A 22,798-nucleotide genomic window follows, 5' to 3' on the forward strand; every position below is an offset into this window, starting at 1 on the left:
TGCCACCATCTTTACAAGCACGCCTATGAAGCATCAAGACTGCTTTTCTAAGTAAGGCACCTGCCAAATTAACCTGATTAGAAGCACTTGCATCTTCAGAAAGTGAGGAAGGCATTTCAAAAGGGGCTGGCCAAGAAACCCTTCCTGCTTCGGCAGTTTGATCTTCAGTTGTTTCTTCCTGATGTTGCTCTTCAGGAGGAACAGGCTGAGCAGCTCCATCACCATTGATGCTAACAAAACAGACATTATAATTTTAATCAGAAACTTCTCAACCCGTACCATTTAACATTGAGTATTTGTTTATTGTTACTATAAATATGATATCAAAATCAAACACATCTGGGACTCTTTTCGCATCTTATTATTTGCTATCATCTATTTTGATTTCCAGAAGCAGATAATAGCAACATTGGGGCTTTTGGCCACCCAATGTGTCTGCCAGCACAGTATTTGTTTTCCCCCCTATGTAGTATTTTCTTAAATTTAAATTTTACAAAAAAGGAAATAAAAGAAAACAACTGTAGTATAATGCAATGATTCATGATACAGGTAAGCCCAAATATAGTAGTGTATCTTTTCAGTGCAAAAAATTCTGAAAAAAAGCTAAGAGATGTCAAATATTGAGTTTCTTATTTGATTTCTTTTATGTGTTATTAAAATAATGGCCAACACTAAAGATCCTGATCTGTTTCCTACAACCTTTCCTTATTTATACTAAACATTTCCTGACCTGACCCTCCTTTTTTTAATTGCTGTTTTAACAGATTTAATTGCTGTGCTGTTTTTCTGCACATTTTACTTGTGACGTTCATTTTAATGTTGTGATAAAATTGTTTTATCTTGTGTTTAAATTATGTGCATACCTTTTTTTATAATTGATTTTATTCTGTAAACTGCATGGAAGCCACCTTGGTAATTAAGCAGTATATAAATTAACCACCACCAACAATATGGACTTTGCTATTTTCATAGTTGTCACATGTGATTCAATCTTTTTACTGAGCTTTCTACCACAACTGCTGCTAGCTCAGACCCCTTCAGGGTATATGTGAATTGGGGACGGAGGTTACCCAAATATATATCACTTTACACTCACTGACAATGAACACATTTTCCTCTTGATGCCTATTGATATCCTTTGGAGCTCCTTACAATCCCCTTTTGGTCTTTACCATCCTGAATAATGTGGCATCAGCAGCAAACCTGGCCATCTCACTGCTCAGCCCTAACTCAAGATCATTTAATTCCCTTAGCTCTTATAGTGGTCCCTTAGGGAAAAAATGGAATTAAAAATAAATCATGTTCAAACCCCACATTTTAAAGCCCCCCATTTTTTACCACGCAGTTTCAAACAGCTGCACATTCATGGGCGTTTTAAGCTCTCCCTTTTGCAGCAGGCCCTTGCACTTCTCCAATATTCTTTTAAATGTTTATATTCTGCTCCCCCCCCAAAAAAAGAAATCCACAGCAGCCTACAACAATAAAATATACATTGTGAAAGACAAAAATGAAGCCCCCCTTGAGGATGGGGAATGGTCTCTAGTGGCAAACCGCGAGGAATGAGTCAAGAAGATCAATTTGCACTTGCTTTTGTCTGCATTTCAGCTAATGTTCAAGAACAATGAACTGGTTGCTAAATTCCAAAGGGCCAGCCATATTAGTCTTCTGTAGCAAAAAGACTTGTGGCACAAGTTTTGAAAAACTTGTTTTTACTTCAGGCGTAGACACATACCAGGAAAAACACAAAGCAGATCAATTAATTTTGATAAAACAGCACAGAGTTTATGGGGAAAAATTACAAAAGATACCTGTAGTATAAAAATTTGGAAAGTATAGCTTTCTGGTACCAGTGTTCTTTGCTCTTCTTCTTTCGTTGCCACTTCTGATCTATTAATCTCTGGTAGAATTCCTTTAACCATGTCCAATCTCCAGTCTAAGTAATATAAATAACAAAGCATACAATTAATATTGTAAAGTGTTTTAGTTACCTGACTAAAGATATTCAATGAATAGGATATTGTATAAAATAAAGCATTTCATATCTATTTTAAAGAGTTACATTTTTACAACTTCAACATCTAAGTTCTTAAATAATTGTTTTAGTGTATATTTCAAAGAACACGATACTTGCATTCCATTTTAAGAAACAGTACTAAATGTAAAACAACGTGGCTCTATGAAGATCAAGCACTGATGGACATTTTCTGGGTCATAATCCAATATGTATCAAACCAGGGGTGTCAAACTCAAATTCATTGGGGGCCGCATCAGCAGTTTGGTCACCCTCAAAGGGCCGGTTGTATCTGTAGGACTATGTGTAAAGTGGACGTTTCCTGTGTAGAACGGCCGGTGCCGCAAGAGGGCAGACGTTCTCTGGCTTATAGGCTGCCGCGCATGCGCTGAAGAGGCGGCTTTCTTGTGTCAAAAAAAAAAAACGAGAATAAAAGGTGAAGGCTGGCAGCCGGCGGCGGCTGCACGGACTACATGACGAGGTCTGGCGGGCTGGATTCGGCCCGTGGGCCTTGTGTTTGACACCCGTGTATCAAACTCTCCAGAATAGCTATTGTATTGCTATGCAGATAGCTACACATCCATAATTCCTATAATGTCCTTGAGGGAAAAGGAAACATTAAACAAGAAATAGAACCACTACATGGCCAAAGAAATAACTACGACAAAGTTTATCACCTGTGATGATCTCATAAAGAGCTCTTGAATATCTAGATCATCTAGTAAGAGAGTCCTCCCAATCCGATGCACTGCCATACTGACATGAGATTTGCTGTATGGTATCTTAAGAAGCTTTTTAATATTCTGCAGAGTGAAAGATAGACAAACCTTTCCGTTCATTTTCAAACAGTAAAGTACATTTTCTACATGGGTCAAAATGACAGTAATACATTTAATAAAAGCATCAACTTTAGACCACAGTTACCACATCCTATACAGTGGTACCTTGATACTCGAACGGCTTGGCTCCCAAACAAATTGTCTCCTGAATGTCGCAAACCTGGAAGTGTTTCGGTTTTGCAAACGTTTTTCGGAAACTGAACTTCTGATATGGCTTCCGTTTGAGTGCAGGAAGTTACTGCAGCCAATCAGAAGCCGTGCCTTGGTTTTTGAATGGTTTCGGGAGTCGAACGGACTCTCAGAGTGGATTAAGTTCGAGAACCAAGGTACCACTGTATCTCAGGGTGGTTCAATGTGTGGCTGAAGGGCCACATGCCTTTTTGGCGGCCCTCAAGGTTTTTCTTGGCAACCCTCAGCAACATTTCTCTCTCTCTCTCTCTCTCTCTCTCTCTCTCTCTCTCACACACACACACACACACACACACAGCCTGGGGGTGGGGTGTCAAATCTGCCCTTGCAATATGCTCATCCATGCACAACAAGGTAGTGTGTGGCCTGCGGGCTCTATGTCAGAGTACTCTAGCGGCCCACCTGGTATGAAAAGTTGGGCTGCTCTGCTTGGCAAACCAGAATCAGACAGTAGAAGACCTCCAATGTCCAATGAGTGGACTTCTGCTCATGCAACAGAACTTACTTTTCTCTGTCCCACCCGCCCTATCCAAATATACTCCAATTAACTATGGTTTGACAGGATGTCTGAGTTGACAGATGACAGTTATGTGTCCTTGCTGTACCTAGAGACTGGAGTGCTGATCAAATTAAAAATGAAGCAAAAAAGCAGCCATGAAACATAGCTTGCCTGAATATGAGAAAGGTCAAATCATGGTTTGGGGTGAGTTAATGTCAGAGTTGAAAAAGTGATGCATCAACTTTTGATGGGTGGGGAAAGGAGAGTTTCTAATCCTCCTGCTTGTAATCTTTTAATCCTCACCTGGTAAAAGGGAATTTCTTATGTGAAGCAGCAGTCATGGATACTCAAAGTAAAGTTACAGCCTCTCTTACTTGTGTAATATAGATATCTGAACTGGCACAACAGCAACTGGATACTTTCAACTCTTATTTGATCTTTCAGTGGTACCTTTACAAAAGTCAATAATACTAAAAGTAGGATTTAATTAATATTTTAGCCACTAACGGTACCATTATAATGTGTAAATATATGAGAAAATTCAAGGAGCCTGTGACAGCTCCATGAGGGAGAGTTCTAATTTCAGAAATGATGACACAAACTGCTTAAAACAATTATTACTATATGATGCCCATCCCTGCTCTTCAGCAGTTTATAAAAACTTTAATTGTGCAAACAGTTTATTCTTAATTTATACTTTGAAGTGGATCAGAATTTCGGCTGCTCTGCTTTGTAGCTCCCTGTCCATATACACATACCAGAAGTGTTGAAAGTGATATGGGAGAATGCAGACAGGAGGAGGAATCACAAACATCACCAACACGTACACTTCTATTTACAGAAGCTCTGCTTGATGCAAGCCCCTTGAATGAACAGAATGGCACTTTTGTATCCCACCCATTATATAATAGATGACACTTACACATTCTTAAATTAGATGCCATGCACTAAGCCACTATTCTTCTAAAAAGCAATATAAAATCTCAATACTGACAGAAGTACACCTTTCATGCTGTCAACACATTGTGAGATTGCTGATACATGATACATTAATGCAGGTAAAATTGTTGAATAAAAGTAAAGCATATAATTATCAAAATCACAACCTAGTTCATTATGACTATTCATCAAAAGGCTCTCTTTTCCAAGGGTAAGAGCTTTAAAAAACTTAATTTCATTAATAACAACTTTGAGTTAAGTCTTTGTTTGCAATGTATACATACCTCAGAATCAGATACAACATCCACATCATTTCCAATTGAGTCAATAAAATCGTACGCCATGCCAAAGCTATTTTTAAAAATAAAAAATATAAAGTGTAACATTAAAAGTAACTAGAATTACATTCTATTGAAGCAGAATTGTATTAGTTAAAGTACTGTATAAATAAATAAATATATTTATAGGTATATGTCAAATCATCATTACAAATCTATTACATAGCAAGATTTCTCTCTCTCTTAGATCAAGGATCCAGATATCCTTGAGTGGAACTCAACTCATGAAAGGGTAAAATGATATTTTTGCCAAAATCACTTGGGTCAGAGGACCTGAGGACTTTCTGGAACAATGTGTGATGCCACAGGAAGCAGTAAAAATAGCTTCTCCATAATTCTGTAAGCAAAAGCATCTGCTGTATTCACAGACTCTTTCGTAAATGAAAAGAAAAGCTCCCCTTGCCAAATAGTTGATAGGAAATAGGATACACAAATACTACCTAACTAGCTTCATTTTTTTTAAAAAAAGAAAATTAAAATGTTTGATATTTTTGTAACCTTTTGATTTTATGAAAGTATGTATGTTATTTTTTTTAATAGTTAAGTATTCTGACTAACTTGTCACATTTCTTTAAGTAGTATTTCATTATTTGCTTTTAATCAAACTTGGGCAACTTTTCTATAGGTTGAGTGGGGAGAAATAATATTTCCAATATTTACCTTGAAAACGGCTTGCCCTTCTTGCTATTACCAAGAATAGTTGCCCCTGCTGGTCCCAGTTTGGCACTTTCGCGTAACCAATTCGCTGGCGGAAGTTTCAGATCAGTCTTCTCTTGAAGGCGGGCAAATGCTGCTTGTGGTGGAGCAGATGAATACTTCACCACAGCACTGCTCTTCACTTCATTGCCCCCAAGAAACAGCACAGAACCCTAATTTGCACAAACAATAAATAGTTTGGTTAGAATAAGGAGATCAGAGTACAATTACAGGTATTATTACATCCTGCTTGTATTATATTTTTCCATTCAATAAAAAGTCCTGCACGCCCAAACTCTGCCCAGACAATCTGCCAACTATATTTATAATGGCTTGTTTTTTAAAGTTTAGATCAGGGGTCAGCAAACTTTTTCAGCAGGGGGCTGGTCCAATGTCCCTCAGACCTTGTGGGGGGGCTATATTTGGGGGTTGGGAATGAACATATTCCTATGCCCCACAAATAACCCAGAGATGCATTTTAAATAAAAACACACATTCTACTCATGTAAAAACATGCTGATTCCCGGACTGTCCACGGGGCAGATTTAGAAGGTGATTGGGCCAGATCTTGCCCCCAGGCCTTAGTTTGCCTACCCATGGTTTAGATGCAGCTTTGTATGAATGTATCATGTTTTCCTACAACTACATTTGAGAAATGGTGCACACCAAATTTTCTCATGATCTCCTTTCTTGTGTACTCTGCACCTAAAGAGGCAGTAATTTATAGTATGTGGGTGGAACAAGAGTGACCCACTGCAGCCATTCAAAGTCTATGAGAAACCCACACAAATCACTCTCACTCCAAGGTTCAGAGAAAACTCTTCCCCTGTAGGAATGCCTTTAACCCTTGTCTGGTGAGTGCTGAACTAAGGCAATGACACCCCAACACATAATAATTTAGTGTCTCCATTTCACAGCACTTCCTTCTTTTGTAAAAAGATCCCCCACAAAATACAAAGTAGAAAGGTCCTCATCAAACCAGTAATGAAGAGAGTGGTTGTTATTTGTGCAACCTCAGAAAGATTTCATGCATTCACCACTGTACAGTGGTGAAGAAATGCTACGTAGGTATTCCAATCGTATTGTTCAGCTAAGTGATGCGAGTCACAACCTTCAATAAAGAAGTTAACCCATGAGCCTAACTCCTTGGCAAGGCTGCCCTGCACCTCCAGCTGCTATGGGCCTGTATGGCACCAAACTTCCCTAAGGAAGTAAGACCTTTCAGGGGTGGGGAGAGGACAAACATGGCAAAACCATCTAGGGCTCCCCAACATGAGGTGCCCCACATAGTGCATAGCTGTCAACTTTCAGATTTGAACATAAGGGATCAGCAGCCTCACCTGTCCCGGGGACAGTCTACGGGATATCTAACAATCCGGGATAGCAACGGGAACCAGCGGGAAGCGGCGCTGGAATAAGGGAATTTCCCGCAAAAAAAGGGAAGGTTGACAGCTATGACATAATGCTATGGCCACTGTGCCGTGTGTCTACTAACCACAGTGCAAGATTACAATGAGCAAAGCAGGGACAACCACCAAGACGCACCTAAAGCCATTTCAGGAATGCCATTTAGTACACTCACAGGGCTACAGAACAAAAATAGCTCCGTCTTTAAAAGAAATAGTTTTGTTACACAATCGCTGTGTATTCTTTTGACCTTTCGGTATCGGTCCTTGCACAGCATCCCCCTTCCTACTCTTACCCACTTAGCAGTTGCCAGAAGTGAACACAAAAACGGTACAAGGAGAACCATGACAGAGAAAGGGGGGGGGGGCACGACAGGGGTGGCAGGGAGAGACGACATTAGAAATTCGTCACTTCGCTTATTTGGACGCACAGCTGAAAGTGAACTCTGACTTCAACTCTCTCTCTCTCTCCCAGGAGGGTCCCAACCTTGAACTCGAAGCGTGTGAGGAGAAACCGGGCGCTCATTCACGCATTGCCCCCTCTCCTTTCCTTTAAGACGGCGACGTGGGGGGGGGGGAGGGTCCGACACGCGGGTTCCACGTTAATTTGGCAACGTGGGTAAGTGACTATGGCGGGGAGACACCGAAAGCCCAGAGGCCAGGGAGGGTGCGCTGTGTGGGAGCGCGCGCGCGCGCGTAAAGGTCAACAGCCGCCTACGCGGAGTGAGGGTACCTGATTCGGCTCTTCTCGCTCCCCCTTCAGCGACGCCGGGCCAGGCGCGGGTGCCCCCGGGTCGCTTTTCCCCGCTAGGCCCGACTCGGCCCCTGCTCCCCGGGGGTCCCCCATTCGCTTCGCTCCTCCGGCAGCGGCGACCGCGGTGACAACCGGAAGTTCACTGGCTTCCCTGAGAGGAGATTCCGGCGACCTAGGAAGAAAACCGGAAAGAGCTCGACGCTACCACGCACACCTAGGCTCCGCCCCCTCTCTTCCGTCGCTGCGCTAACTTCGTTTCCTCGCTAGGCTACTCACTAAACAACAGAGGGCAGGCTCGCGTGAAAGACAGGAGAACTCTCGCGAGATCTCTTAGGGAGCGGTTCAACTCTCAGTCTGGTTCGGAGAGAGAGGATTGGTTAAGACGTGGAGGCGGAGCCAAAAGCTCAATTGTAGTAGACTCAAAATTGGAGCCTCGCCAATTGACAGTGGTTACTTCTTTGTGATTTTTTCAAGAACTCAAACCCAAGACACTCCTATGAATCCTGGGAAATGAAGATTTAGAGTGGAAACTGTAAAAGCCACTATGGGTTGAAAAGCAGGGAGGTTGATTCCACCTGTGTCTTCTGCCCACAGAGCTTGTGTGTGTTCAAATTTTAAGTGGAAATAATTAATGCCCGCTCTCTATATCATTTCTCGTTAGGGGGTTCTTCTGTGAAATGGGGCGAATGGAAGAAGTGCCCCCTTGTGTTGAGGCAGAGTGCATGGTGGATTCTCAACCACTCACCCCCAAACATGTAATATCCCAGGTCACTCCAAACAGTGGCTAGTTAGGAGTATCAGAAGGGTAGGCCATTGGTCTTCCCAGCTTTGTACTGTCTGCACACAGTCTCCAGGGTTTACTGTCTCCGAGCGCTGCAAAGCAGGTGATCTACCACAGGTCCTTCCCTTACAAATGAAGTGAGGGTCCAATCATTATGCTTCTGAGTAAAGGGCTGGGCTAGCTGCACTTCTCTGTGGTTTCAATGAGCTCTAAACATGGATATTTCACATGCAAAGCAGGATTGCATGCGTGAAAACTTTCACAGCAGTTGGGTCTACTCCCCAGTCCATCTGTCAACAAACTGCAATTCATATGCGTGCGGTTAGCCCTCGTGGTGCTTTGCATTCAACTGTGTAAAGAGATGCTTAAAGATGTGGCTAATGCATTGAATGCGAGGTTCGCCCGCTCCCCTATTAAGATGAATGAAGGAGAGCCTTCCCCCGGGCTCTCACCCACCCCTCCGCTAAATCCACCCGCGTCGGTGTGGCAATAAATTATAAATCTGCTGCCGCGTGTTTCAACTTCCCGTGTGCCTAGTCGAAGTCAGTGCTGCCTCTTAAAAGCCGGGAAACTAACAGAGAGAAGAGGCGCTAGCCTTTCTTGAAATAATGAGGGTTTTCTCCGCCTTTTTCATTCATTGCTGGGCGAGCTACGGAGGGCGCTTCTCCACCCGGCCGCTTGTAGTGTCGGTGGGTGATGGACGGAGTCCCGGGCGCAGAAGACGTGAGCTAGACAGTAGTGACCATGGCAACGACAGCCGCCTCAGCCTCCTGGAGGGGCCGCTCTCCCTTCCGGCTCCCTTGCGGAGCTGAACCCCGCCAGACTACAGCAGGACTCGGGGCGCGCTGGGTCGTGGGGAGGCCATGCCCAAGGGGAGGCGGGCCAACCCCAGCACCGCGCGGGATGGCGCCTGGGTAAGGCGAAGCCCTTAGAGAAGGAGCCTCTGATCAGCTCTGCCGGCGTTGGCTGCTCCCTTTCTCTCACCGGTCGGCGGCGGGTGTTTGTGTGTGAAGGGAAGGGAGAGAAAGGCATAGCCCAACGTCTCAGGTTGCAGCCTGTTGCTTACTTCGTCTTAGTGCTAAATTCCACTACGAAACAAGGATGGAGTAGTGCAACTAAGTACTTAGACCTTCACCTATAGGTCTTGGGGGGCGGGGTGTGTGTGGTGGTTTTATAAGGCCATGTGTATTACTTAAAGGTGTGAAATTTAAGCACACAAAATTTATTTTCAAACAAATACGCTAATCCACGGACGTCTACATTCCTGTTAAGTTAGAGCAAAATTCTTGTGCAAACCCTGATCTAAAAAAACCCCAATGATACTATGAACTTGTGCAGTTTTGCATTTTGAACTCGCTTTGTAGCACCAGCTTGGCTGACAGTTCTTTGAACAGCCCTGAGACTTCTGGGTATAGGGCAGTATATAAATTCAATTTGCTCTGATGCTGAACACACTTTCTTGGAAACAAGCACCCTTTTGTTGCAGAAAGGGATACTATAACGTTAAAGTAAAAGTACAGTGGTACCTCGGGTTAAGTACTTAATTCGTTCTGGAGGTCCGTTCAAAACCTGAAACTGTTCTTAACCTGAAGCACCACTTTAGCTAACGGGGCCTCCCGCTGCCGCCACGCTGCTGGAGCACAATTTGTGTTCTCATCCTGAAGCAAAGTTCTACCTGTAGCACTATTTTTGGGTTAGCGGAGTCTGTAACCTAAAGCGTATGTAACCTGAAGCGTACAGTGGTGCCTCGCAAGACGAAAATAATCCATTCCGCGAGTCTCTTCGTCTAGCGGTTTTTTCGTCTTGCGAAGCAACCCTACTAGCGGATTAGCGCTATTAGCGGTTTAGCGGCTATTAAAGGCTTAGCGGCTATTAGCGGCTTAGCGGCTTAGAAAAGGGGGGGGAGCAAAAAAAATCGCAAGACTCGCAAGACTTTTTCGTTTTGCGAAGCAAGCCCATAGGGAAATTCGTCTTGCGAAGCGCATCGAAAAACGGAAAACCCTTTCGTCTAGCGGGATTTTTGTCTTGCGAGGCATTCGTCTTGCGGGGCACCACTGTATGTAACCTGAGGTACCATTGTAATGAAATGAGAATATGTAACCATGCATATAACTGGCTACCTCTGACTGGATGGGGCGCCACCTGCAGCTATGAGTATCGGCTTTGCTGTGCCCTGATACCCACATGCTCACCCAGGGGTTGATGTGGGGCCTGTTTGCCATTATCCTCATCATTCTGCCATTCTCTGGATTGTCATTCAGAGCCTCCTGGACTGTGGGGCCCTAGACTTTGGGGCCCCAAAGTCCAGCCTTAGCTTCACCAATATAAGGAACCATTCCTTTAAATAAGGGACAGGTAATAACAATACAGGATAAATGGAAGTGTGGACAAATCCTGTAAGAAATCAAGTGTTGGCGGTTGCTTTGGATTTGTTGTCATCATGAAAGTCAAGAATTTCTTAGACTGGTTTCTACAGCTGTATTTTCTACAATAATTTTATCAAAGGTGCACCCTTTCCCCTAATAATAACACCATACACAAAGCAATTCTCTCCCCCCCCGCCCCCTTTTGGGTGCATTTCTATTATTTCTCTTCCCCCGCTAACACCCAGGTTTACTTGTCTAAATATTTGCCTTCTCGAAAATTTTACTGCCCAGTTAGTATGCTGCTCTTTTTTCCCCATTTGCTGAGAAAACACCTCATTACCTTTGTCACTGCTGGCAGTCATATAATGGGCAGAAGCATAACAGCATCTGAAGTGTGCTATAGTCCATGACAACTTCTACCATAATAAATTCGTTAGTCTTTAAGGTGCCATAAGAGTCTTTGATTTTTTTGTTGTTGCTGCAAGTTATTAACATGGCTACCCTTTGGGAAAATATTTTGAAGTTCTAAACTGAAGTGACAGTACAAGGAAGTGTTCACAGCTCTCGTATCGATTCTTCAGTTCATCCTGAAGCGGTTAATAATATTCAGAGCAGGTTTATGACATGACTGTCAGGATCTCTCCTGAAACATGTGAACACTGCAATAACATTGAAAAACCCTGTTCCTACTTAAGGTCACTCTTCCACTAGAGTGGACCAGAATTGCAGCCCTGCCAATTGAATAGGCTTGCCATTTATTATGAAATTTATGTGCATTCTACTGCTTTCATCCATATATTTAAATTACCTACCCAAGCTTTGAAAACAGAAATTATATTTTATTTTGCATTTGATATTTGGTTTGTTAAGTGAAAGTAGAGTGGGATTCTTGCTTCTTAATGGAGCCTCTAGGTGTTGCTGCAATACAAATAATACAAACTTGCTTCTACTTTTTATATTTTGTTATGTTTTTATGTTTTCTTTATATTTTTGTTTCTTTTTTATGTTTCACAGTTTGCACAGTCTGGAAAACTGCAAATATTTCCTGAATCGCTTACAGCCTCTATGCAAAAACAGATACTAAATTTAGAAGCTACTAATCAAATCAACAATAGATTGCCACAGATGTACAAAGTTCGGGAGAAGGTCAGTAAACATTCTTGCATTCATGAGTGTCAATTTGATGTATGAATGTTTGTGACTACTTGCTAGACTGATTATTTATTAGGTAAAAAACTAAATTAGCTTCAGTTTTAAAAACTGTAAACGTAACTTTCTACCCATATTATTAATCCTGTAATATTCTGGGCATATGTTGAATGTTATTAATTGCACACTGTACAGTATTACAGAAGTTTTAATTTACAATTTCACTTTTGACTGCACGAATGTAGTTTTGTCCAGTTTATATGCTATAGTATTATACATGTTGATAGTAAAATGTAATAAAATGACTTATTTCATATAGGGCCATCTTAATTTTGTTTTTTATGTCCTTAAGACTTAACGATGAGGAACCTGTGGCCCTCCAGATATTGTTGGACTAAATTTTTCAACATCCCTGACCTTTGGCCATCTGCTTGGGGCTGATGGGAGTTGGGAGTCTTAACAACAGCTAGAGCAGGCATAGGCAAACTTGGCCCTCCAGATGATGTTTTGGGACTACAACTCCCATCATCCCTAGCCAACAGGACCAGTGGTCAGGGATGATGGGAGTTGTAGTCCCAAAAACATCTGGAGGGCCGAGTTTGCCTATGCCTGCGCTAGAGGGCCACAAGTCTTCCATCCCTGCTCTAAGTAGCCCTTATTCAGTACGTTATATAAGCCCATCAGAATCTAGCTTCTAATGTATCATACTGGCATGACAGTCTGGATGTAAAGAAAAAAATATATATTAATAAAATCATCTATTATAAATTAAAACATCTTGCTTAAATATATGAATATTTTAGAGATGGTACAGGCAATATTTTTTGTCATGGGAACTGGTCTGTATTTTCTCAGGCATAGGTTCATGTGAATAAAAATAGCATCTGAACTGGGCAATCACTGATATAATTTTCATGACCATGATGTTATGTCCACCTCAACTTTCCTGAGCAGTGGAAGTTCTAGGGCACAGTGCTTATGTGGGTTCTGTTTCCTTTGAAAAGAAATCACTGGAGGCTTATGGAGTTTTGTAATATTTGAGTTCATGTACAAATATAGATGTTAAAAGTTGGTAGAGGCACAGATTAAACATGCAAATAGACAGTCAAATCCACTGCTCCATATAGACCTCCAGAGAGAGGCAACCCTGATGCTGTTAGCAGAGCTAAATCCCGAGAGCTCCATAAGCTATCTATTTCAATGCATGTTCTCCTCTCAGGGTGTATATTATAAGGTGCATTCAATGCTAGATGCAGGTGCCTTTTTGTGGTGCTGTACACCTGTCGTCCCCATGTCATCCTCATTTTGTTGTTGTTGTTAATGATTTCATAAAAACTAAATGGAGAGATGTATCACTCCTTCCAACAGAACAGAAAAGAAAAATAGAGAGAAAGCACTATTGATAAAACAACTTTGTTTGTAGATCTGGAATAATTAAAAAAAAACAATAACAGTCATACTGCACAAAAACCAATGAACCTCTTGACCTATGATTGCTTTCCAGTATATCCATTTTGTATGCTTTACATGAATATAAAAATTGTTCAGATTACTGAACAAATATCAAGAATTAGACAGTTAAAGGGTATCTTTCTTATTTAACTGCATATAATTAAAAACATTTACAAATTATTTGAATAATTGCAGCAAATTGCAAGACACAGATGGCAGACAGGATAAACTATTTTTCAAATATTATTAATTTCCTTTTTTTAAAAAAAGCAACCACCTATAATTGCAAACAAATGGACCAGGAAATAATGTCATTTGATGAAGGAAAAAGCACATAAATATGGGCTTCCTTAAATATGAGCTGCGCAGATTGCCTTGCATTCTGAATGTGTGTATGCATGCATGTATACTATTTATTAGCTGATCTTCTGCTTAAACTCTCACAGTGCCTTACAGAATAAAACAATGAAAGCAATAGAATAACATGCAATAAAACATCTACAGATTAGAAGTTGAGGCAGAGAATAATAAAATACCAGCATAAACATATAACACAATTTTAGACACATCTACTCTGAAGTAAGTCCCATTTATTGCAATATATATTCAATTCAATAGAGCATTTCTTCCTGGAAAGTATTGCAGGCGAAGAGGCTTAAAAGTCCCCAGCGAGTCCTGGGTTTTCACCTGGGGCTTAAAAGAAAAAAAAAATGCCTGTCTTCCATCACTACCTACCATGTTGAGATGCAGAGAGAGAGAGAGAGAGAGAGAGAGAGAGATTGGTGTATTTAAGACAATTTGGATTATAGATACAGATACCCACCTCTGAGAACATTAGGTATATCAAGATTTTGCAGAAGGGTTTGAATCTGAAGAAATTCAGAATTCAGCGAGATTGAGGGGAAAGCCAAGGAGTATGAGGCAGAGTGTGCAGAGAGCTTTCCAATCCCATCACCAAAGCCTGAAAGATCAAAGGGGCTTCTCTCCTCATGGGTCTGAAGGCTGTTTGGGCACTACAGCTACAATGGCTACCATGTTTACAACTTCCCTCACAACCATTCTAAGCCCTAGCTAACTAGGCTGAGCCAAGAGGAGCTAGAGTAGGGTGTGCTCATGACTAGCAATCCCTCTGCTCAGGACCCAAAGCAGAACCTCAAATATCAGCGGGTTCATGTGGGAAAAGATGGTTCTTTAGTTATGTGACCAATTTCCCTCTCTCTGTTCATTCTTGTTGTAGATTGTATAATGTAGAGGAAGGGAAATAGATGGATTTCACAACTAACTTTCAGCAGTCCAAGTTTTTAAGCATAAGAATACATGGCTGTACCATTCTATTTTATTAAGCTGGCTAACTCTTTTCTGAATGCACAAGAAAATACATACGAAATGAGTCTCATTATTTCTATATGTAATATTAATTTAGGAGGCATGCCTTCTGTGTTTTTCAAACGTATTTTAAGGATGGGGTTAAATATCACTGTTTCCTTCCCAGTAGAGTGATTTAGTGAAGCTATGAGGGTACATCCCAGAGGTTTTGGTTTTATTTCCTACAGTTCAAGCAGCTGCACACTTTGTAATCAACAGTGGTATCCTTCAAAAGGGAAAAATTAGCAACTTGAAGGGAACTTGTTCAACTGAAGTAAAACTTGAATGGAATATGCTCTTGCTGAACATCAAACCCAAGTAATGCAACCTTTCACAGGATAGTTCTCTTTGAGAATAAAAAAACTGTTTTTTGTTTTGTTTCCAACCTACTACATGTTAAGTTTAATTGGATTCTTTCTTAGTCTGGTGTTTGCTGAGCTCACGGTAATAGCAACCATGTTTTAGAAACCGGAATAGAGCAAAAGGCTAAAGATCTGTGTCTGAGGGTGGAGGGGGATTTATATTCCTAAACCATCTGTCATTTTGGCCACTGATTAAAAGAGGCTATTAAGCCATTGGTCTATTATGTTCTGATCTGGCTTTAATTAGTGTGACATCTATTTATTTATGTTGTTTGTTTGTTTTTTCCACTGTTTAGGAATATTCTGAGAAGTATGTATGATCCTTTTATGATGAACTAAAATAGACATGTCAGAATGAGCAGATTGCCATTAGGTGGTATATGATGTCACAAAAACACAGTGTGAGAGACTTGACTTTACTTGAACAATTTTTGAATAACTGCTGGAGAAGGCTTTTCTCCAGTTTTAAAGAAACTGGAAGCTAACTGTGGGCAACAGCTGACTGTCTAATCTCTCCCTGTGAGGCACCACTCTAGCTGTGAGATTAATTAACTTGCTTAGAGGGAGCACTACAGCATTTCCTTAGTTGTATCACATTGTTCTTACTTTTGTTGCAGTCTTGCAAATGGTTTCAAGTATAGCTGAATTATTCAATCATTAAGATTAAGTGAATTCATTTACTACATACATAAACTGGGGTCCAAAGGTGGAACTAGTTCCATGTACCCAAGGGGCATTTATACTTGTATTTTCCCCAAAACAAAATAAAACAGCCTGCATAGCAAGCAGCTTTTAAAACTGAGGAGACTTTCAAAAGCCGTTTGTGATATAACATGGGGATCTGTTCAAAGAAAAAGCAAAAGTCAAAAATTCCCCAGGGTATACCCAAGTCCTTGGGGATGCCTAAAGTAGCTCTTTGAATCCTGGTATTTCCCATAGTACATTTTAAATAAGTCCTTTAGTTATGTGTTAGCGGGCCTAGAAATGTTCATGGATATAACTGCACTCGGTGGATCTTAAAAAAAAAAAAAAAGGATCTCTGAAATTTTTGACATCTATCAGTTAATTCTGGTCATCAATTACAGTGGTATTAGGTTAGATATCTAGGCTGGCAGAGCAGATCTTGAGATCTTGTTAATTTTTTCCGGTTTACCTAGATCCTTCTTTGAAAATTGTAAAACCAGACTCATGGTCTAAAATAGAGAATATGCTGAGAAGTGTCAGGTGGGGCCTGAAAAAAAGCTTTCTCAGTTAAATGTGTTATCTGATCTTTGCTTTCCAATGCATGTTAGAAAACAGAAACTCTTTATTTCTGGAATTCTGTCAATCTGGCAGGCTGAAATAGGTGAAGCCGGCAATATTCAGATAAATAATTTTTTGTGTGCACAATATTTGCAATTATAAGCAAACATTTTTGCAGTTGAAACAATCAAAATATAATGTTGGAATGCTATTGACTTCTTAGAAAATTTTAAGAATTGTTATTAGACTGACCCTACAGCAAAGCCAACATGCTGCCTTTGCAGTTTTGTTGCTCTCCCAGCAGTAAAGTAAAAAACAAAATAATATCTGAATAAGCAAGAGATAACATGGCAGCACCAGAAGCCATTGCCACAGGGCCCCCAGAAATTACCATAGGCCCCCCCCGAAATGCTACTATTGTGCACCAACCATAGCCACATTAGATGGGCACAGAAGGCACAAGTCACTGCATGTTGATGGTCCACACACCTTCACATGTAAAAACAAAATCCCATACACGAATCATCCAGGAAGAGCTGACAATGCAATGCCCAGTTCAGCTTCCATAGGTCAAGATCAGGGTACCTCCAATGCCACAATCAAGTGAAACCTCATTAGATGCAGCACATACCAGAGGGGTCAGGGCCTCCTGTAGGAAACCTCAACACTTCCCTGAAGGAAAACACTAGTTCAGGAAATCTGCAAAATCAGGGGACCTGATGCATCCCAATTAAATTTACCACCTGGCTCTGGACCCTTCACAGTCTTCTCTGGGATCTCAAGAACAGAAATGGGAATGAATAAAGGTGAAAGCTCAAGCTAAACAGTGCAGGAATTCATTGTTAAGATATGCTTAGAATCAAGACCTTGTTAGTACGCCAGTCTTACTAGCAGTGTTAGAAACTAGGAGCTAAATGGTACCTTAAACCTAGGTTGTGGGCACCACAACGGAATGTCTAGGTGTGCTTTTTCATAACAAGAATACAAATCTGAAAGTGAATGAACTGCAGCCAAAAATCTTATGTTCATTTTTCACATGGTCTAGTCCTCATCTGAACACAGAAAAAAACATAGCCATGCTTCCCTGGTGCCCCCCCCCCAATATCCTTATGAAGGTCTCACAAAATGCTGCCTTTCTGTAAGGCCAGGTGAGAGGCAAAACCTATCAGCTTGCCTGATGCCAGTGGCGTAGCGTGGGTTGTCAGCACCCGGGGCAAGGCAAGTAATTTGCGCCCCCTAGCCCGTGGATTTGCACCCCCTAACCCGTGGATTTGCACCCCCTAACCTTAACCCCCAGATGTTGCGCCCGGAGCGGCCGGCCCCCCCTGCACCCCCACGCTACGCCACTGCCTGATGCTGAAGTGATCTTGGAAGTCGAGCTGGCAGGAATTTCTTCTCTAGTGCCCCCAGTGCCAGCAGTGGCAGCTGTAATCTGAAATCTTAGGTGCAGTACTGCACCCAGAGCTCAGAAATTGCTCACACTAATTCAATTCCCAGTAACAAAATGCGCCTACAACAATGGGAGTTTCGAATGCTGCTTACAACAAAAACCCTCAGTTGCTGCCTGTAAGCTGTTTGTGGAACAACTGTAAGGGTTTGTTCCTTATCAATCATCTAGACAGGCTGCTGTTCAACACTTGGTTCTCTTATGTATTAATCTTTCCAGTAGCACTGGAGAACTTCCCTGCTGGTCAGTAATCTAGTTGTCAGTCATCTTTCTTGCTTGCTGCCTTGCTCCCATGCCTATGCTGAAAGTCCATGGATTGCAATGGATAGAAGAGCAATAATTGATTTTTCATGCTACAATATTTCCTGCAGACTACAGTTTGAATTCTGTAGCTTTCCAAACACTGATGGCACTAGCTTAATTTGCTACATCCCTTTTGCCAGGACCACAGAGGGAAGGAGAGAGTTCTAACCTAATCATAGCAGTCAGTTCTATAGAACAGGACCATAGAACATGGGGAGCACATAGGCAACAAGCCTCCTAGGAAAAACCAAGTCTCACACAGAACTATCAGTGATTCCACACAGGCATCAATGCACCAACTCTGTACCAATGTCTGTGTCATGGAAGTGTACATTTTGCAAGGGAGAGGACTACATACACATACTACAAGATACATATATACTACAACAGCAAGCTCACAGTCCAGTCAATCTCAGTGGGAAAGAAATGGAATGGGAATAAGTAGGTTTTGGAGATACATTGCATAGTATCTTGTATAGTATAGTACATTGAATAAGTAGGTTTTGGAGATACATTTTTTTTTAAGAAGGCAAAACTTACTTTTGGGGGGTCCTGCTAGCAAGAAATAGCAAACAGCTAGAAACAGCAATTTTAAAAGTTATTTTGAAACATAAAAGTGCAAACTTTCATCTCGTGATAAATTATGGGAGAGGCTGTGAGCTGGATAAATTGTCTCGTTTGTTCTTTTCCTCCCCCAAATTAAGGATTTTGTAGCAGGGTGCTGCACTACTTGGCTATTTGGTTCCCTCTAACTTTATAGTTCTGAATTAAGACTCTTAAAACTGTTTTGTTCTTTATTTGCATTTTGTTGAGTCTGCAGGAGGCAGTTGGCTTTCACTTCACTAGATCACAGAAAATCTTTAGAGACTAGCTTTCCTGGCTGTCGCTTAATATGAGATGCCAGAACTTGGAAACTAACTGTAATAAAATTTAACATGTGTACTTGTGCTTGCTATATTTGAGACTTAGCCATTTTCAATATATAGTCGGTAATTTGATATAATATATAGCATATAATATATAGCATCTTCTCAGTGGGTGGCACTGAGCTCATAAATCTCAAGTTGATTCAATTACGAGTTTCCTTTTGAAGTCCAGCTTTTATTAGCTGTAGACTCAGCAATAAAAGAAATCTTGGTATTTGTCTAAAAATTTGTGCCTCTATAAATAAAACTGATCTAATTCAAAAGTTTGGGTACTTATGTAAGTGTTTAGATGACTAGGAGAGATTAAATTATCTTATAAATTTAGTGTATAATGTAATCAATCTGTATTCTTTTCTAACAGACTACCTACAAAGAAACACATAACATATAGGCATGTTTACATGAATGTAATCTTGGGTTCTGTTGAATATGAAAGCTACAGCAATACTGCACAGGCGTAATAATTACTATATTTTTCTTGTTTCTATTTTTAGAAACCAGTAAACACATTTCCATTTTCAATCCATGATAATAGACATTGTTTATTGAATGTCGGAGAGTACTTGGATTCTGTAAGTATTGTGTCTTTTGCTTGGGGCAAGGGGTTCTTTCTTTTAAGAGTTGCTGTCTCTTTTCCAAGCGACCTGATTCATTCTCCCTTTTGTAGTATCCCACTTCCAAATGATAGTAGAATTGATGTAAAAAAGAGTGAAAGGCAGAACTGATGACAAACAGATAAAAATACATAGATAAGACATAGCAATGTAAACAAAACCATTAAAGCAACATAAAATCAATCAGAATAACCTCTGCTGCTCTTTACTAAAAAAATAATTTGTCTAATGCATCAAGATCCTACTTAATTAGAAGCTGGGCTAAAAAGTTTTTAGCTGGTACCTACAACCAGTAGTAGCACCATCTAGCTTTCCAGATATAGGACATTTCATAGTTTGGTAGGTACCACTGGGAAGGCCTTTTCATTAGTTGTAGAGGTATGACCTTCACTCAAAGATGGTTTGACAAGTAGCCACCCCCAGCAAATCTTAATGGCTAGGTGCAATTTACAGGGAGATGAACCTAGGTCCTAAGTAATTTAGAGCTTTATTAAGTGGCTTCAGAACTTTGGCTCAGTATAAGACAGGCAGCCAATATAGGTTCTTCAGAATGGGCTTTATAAGAGTACAACTAAACAAGCGAGTCAATACTATTGTCACAGGATTCTGTACCAGCTACAGTTCACAAATCATTTTCACAGACAGCTCCAGGTAGAGCACATTAAGTATTCTGGAAGTTACCAGGTCACTGTGGCTGAGCTATCTGTCCAGGAATGGCCTTAGAGAGTAGATCAGCCAGACACTAGCTTCCACTAACAAATATGAGGCCAAGAACACCCACATATTGTGCACAAGTTCCATCAGAAGGAATGCAGCTCTGGCCATAACAGGCCATCTACCAAATTCCTGGCTTTAAGGACAACCTACCCACAAGACACCTGTCTTTTGGGGATTCAGCTTCAGTTTATTGGTCCCATCACTTCCTCCAGAGAGCAGTCTGATGCAATGCTAAAGTGTGATAAATTTTAAAGGGTTTGCTTGTTTATTTATGTTTATTTCTCTGCTAAAGTTATATCTTGTCTCATTGCAAGATTTAAGACAGATTGCTTGCCCTTAACATAGCTCTTCGAAGTGCACAAAAATTGTCCTTAGTCAGAAGAATGGAAATAAATGCTTGCTGTCCAGCCTAACCTTGATCAAAATGTCAGACTCAATGGTGTCAGTAAGGGCTGCCTCACACATTGCTGTAGAAGCAGGTCAGCATTAAAATGTAGGGTGGAGTTCAATGCTAGGCCTACTTAGAGTAAACTCATCACAATTAATGAGTATGACTAAGTTTGGTCTATTCATTTCAGTAGGTTTACTCTGCATAAAAGTTAGTTTAACTCCACCCACAGTGTATACTTGTGTCTACTCCACACTGAGTGAGGCAACTCTACATCTTTTTTCACTATGGAAAATTAGCCTTGGTTCCCTGATGTGTTATTCGATGATGTACACAACTGTGCTTAAGTTTGTTGACGTGTATTCACTTCTCCTGTATATCAGATGAGAATGATATCTTTAGAAATTAATTGTTTATCTGCAGTTATCAAGATCCGCTCCCAAATATGTTAATAAAACATTCTGTGATGGTTCTGTAATTAGGGTATATTGTTAGCTACCTTAAACAGTGAGAAAAACCTGAAGTATATGTGTTTTCTTTCATCTCTTTTAGGGACTAGGACTAAGGAAATTTCAACGCGAGACATGCCAACACCATTCAGAAAGCTACCTTTTTTTGGCCCATGAACCCATTCCAAGCAGTACTGACAAGCATACCATTTATCAGACTTCATTTGTCGAGTATCCAAATACCAAGCGGTCCATTCTGGGGCGATTTCCCAAAAGCCATGCAGATAGGTCCTTTGCTTTAAATTCTTCAGCTGCAAACGATTATCTGTGGTTTTCAAAAGGCCATGCCAGTCCTAATATTTCAGCTCCTGTCAGGCCTGAGAGAAGCTCTCTCTCTGAGCCTCAGCAACTTTTACCTGCTGAACATTCAACAGAATAAATTTTCCATGTGAAGACGCTACTAAACCACATTCCAGTGTGGATTTACAATAGGCTTTTAAAGATTAGCAAACACCACCTTTATCATTCTACTCCCCCCCCCCCCCCCGGATCTGAAATTATTTTAAGAAGCTAAGTGGCATTAAAGCAACAGGAATTGGATGAGTGGTTGCATTTATACAGCTGGGTGTTGTTTTTTAAAAAAGGATCAGTGTATTTGGAAAAGGGAAACACATTTTATGTTTGCCTTGAATATAAAATAACTTTAGTTTTCGCTCTAAAACATCAAGATTTTTCACTGTGTCTCTGGAGGCTTGAGCTATCTCTACCTCCATCTGGCAATCGGTTTAACAACCTGTGTGGATACATGGGATGTTGCCCATGCCTCTGTCATGTCCCTGCCAGGATGAGATGTGTTGGTAAAGATAGCATCTGATCAATCATCTTTAAAGCTGTTTAGAGCTTTGAGGAAAGTGAGAGGCATATCAGTGTAACTCTTGCTATACTCCTTCCCCATTTGCTTACATGCGAAGTTGTAAAGGATACTTTGCGTAGTTGGGAGTTTTCAGATGTTTTAACTGAGGAGTCCTACGAATGAAATGTATATTTTTCTGTATTCAGGATGACAACTCATCCTAAGATTGGCCTGATGCCACTTATTTTGTGGCAATATTATTTATTCTGGAACACAAGAGCTCTCTCTACATGGATGCCATACTGCAAAATATCATGGCACTGTAACAGTTTATAATATATCTACCACATCTCCATGGTGTCATTTATTTTTTGAAAATATTGGCCTGGCAGTTTCACATTAGCTGGTTCTGCAGCATAGCTGCCAACACCTACTGGGTGTTACTCACCCTCAAGGTTCCATAAATGATTTGTGGGTTGTATATTACTATATGAAAATCATTGCTGTGCATGCAAGCATCCTGGTCACACTCAAGGTTAAGGATTTCACACCTTTAGCCAAAAATCCTACCATGGCATGCAACAGAAGCCATAAAATGTCAAAATAGCAAGCAGGTACACAAGCATGACGAGTCCATTATGTTGGCATCACATGCATATCTCTTTATAAACTAAATGCCAGTTGATACATTTTGCCCTTACTTTATTTTGTAA

At 40.8% G+C, this 22,798-nt stretch overlaps 2 protein-coding genes across 6 annotated transcripts in view; one reads left to right on the forward strand and one right to left on the reverse strand.

The window, feature by feature from the left end:
* EDRF1 (erythroid differentiation regulatory factor 1) overlaps positions 1–7,931 on the reverse strand; it is a 32,884-nt gene extending 24,953 nt beyond the window's left edge. Inside the window, exons 1-6 of one of the 5 annotated variants that reach the window (XR_014526886.1) lie at positions 7,651–7,930; positions 5,476–5,684; positions 4,762–4,828; positions 2,689–2,814; positions 1,809–1,933; positions 74–230 (exon numbers count right to left, since the gene is read on the reverse strand). Coding sequence is in view for 4 of the 5 variants with exons in the window: in XM_083506103.1 (XP_083362229.1) it covers positions 74–230; positions 1,809–1,933; positions 2,689–2,814; positions 4,762–4,828; positions 5,476–5,684; positions 7,651–7,764 (798 nt within the window). In the remaining variant the exon portion in view is untranslated. Of the gene's footprint in view, positions 1–73; positions 231–1,808; positions 1,934–2,688; positions 2,815–4,761; positions 4,829–5,475; positions 5,685–7,650 lie in introns of all 5 variants that reach the window. The other 4 variants (XM_083506106.1, XM_083506104.1, XM_083506103.1 and 1 more) reach the window with 4 other exon arrangements.
* Positions 7,932–9,214: 1,283 nt separating this feature from the next.
* Positions 9,215–21,832, forward strand: TEX36 (testis expressed 36). Its single transcript, XM_083506247.1, has 4 exons — positions 9,215–9,366; positions 11,833–11,964; positions 19,559–19,636; positions 21,336–21,832. Exons 1-4 carry the CDS (start codon positions 9,316–9,318, stop codon positions 21,669–21,671), a joined length of 597 nt encoding a protein of 198 aa, XP_083362373.1. The 5' UTR covers positions 9,215–9,315; the 3' UTR covers positions 21,672–21,832.
* The last annotated feature ends 966 nt before the right edge of the window (positions 21,833–22,798 follow it).

Source organism: Podarcis liolepis, assembly GCF_965112155.1.
Source record: "Podarcis liolepis genome assembly, chromosome: 5".
NCBI classification, from domain to species: Eukaryota; Metazoa; Chordata; class Lepidosauria; order Squamata; family Lacertidae; genus Podarcis; species Podarcis liolepis.

Excerpts from the sequence above, each read along its gene's own strand:
- TEX36 (XM_083506247.1), top strand. The coding sequence starts at position 9,316 with ATGCCCAAGGGGAGGCGGGCCAACCCCAGCACCGCGCGGGATGGCGCC. Across the intron at positions 9,367-11,832 it reads CCGCGCGGGATGGCGCCTGG|TTTGCACAGTCTGGAAAACT; the intron begins GTAAGGCGAAGC and ends TATGTTTCACAG. Across the intron at positions 11,965-19,558 it reads TGTACAAAGTTCGGGAGAAG|AAACCAGTAAACACATTTCC; the intron begins GTCAGTAAACAT and ends TTCTATTTTTAG.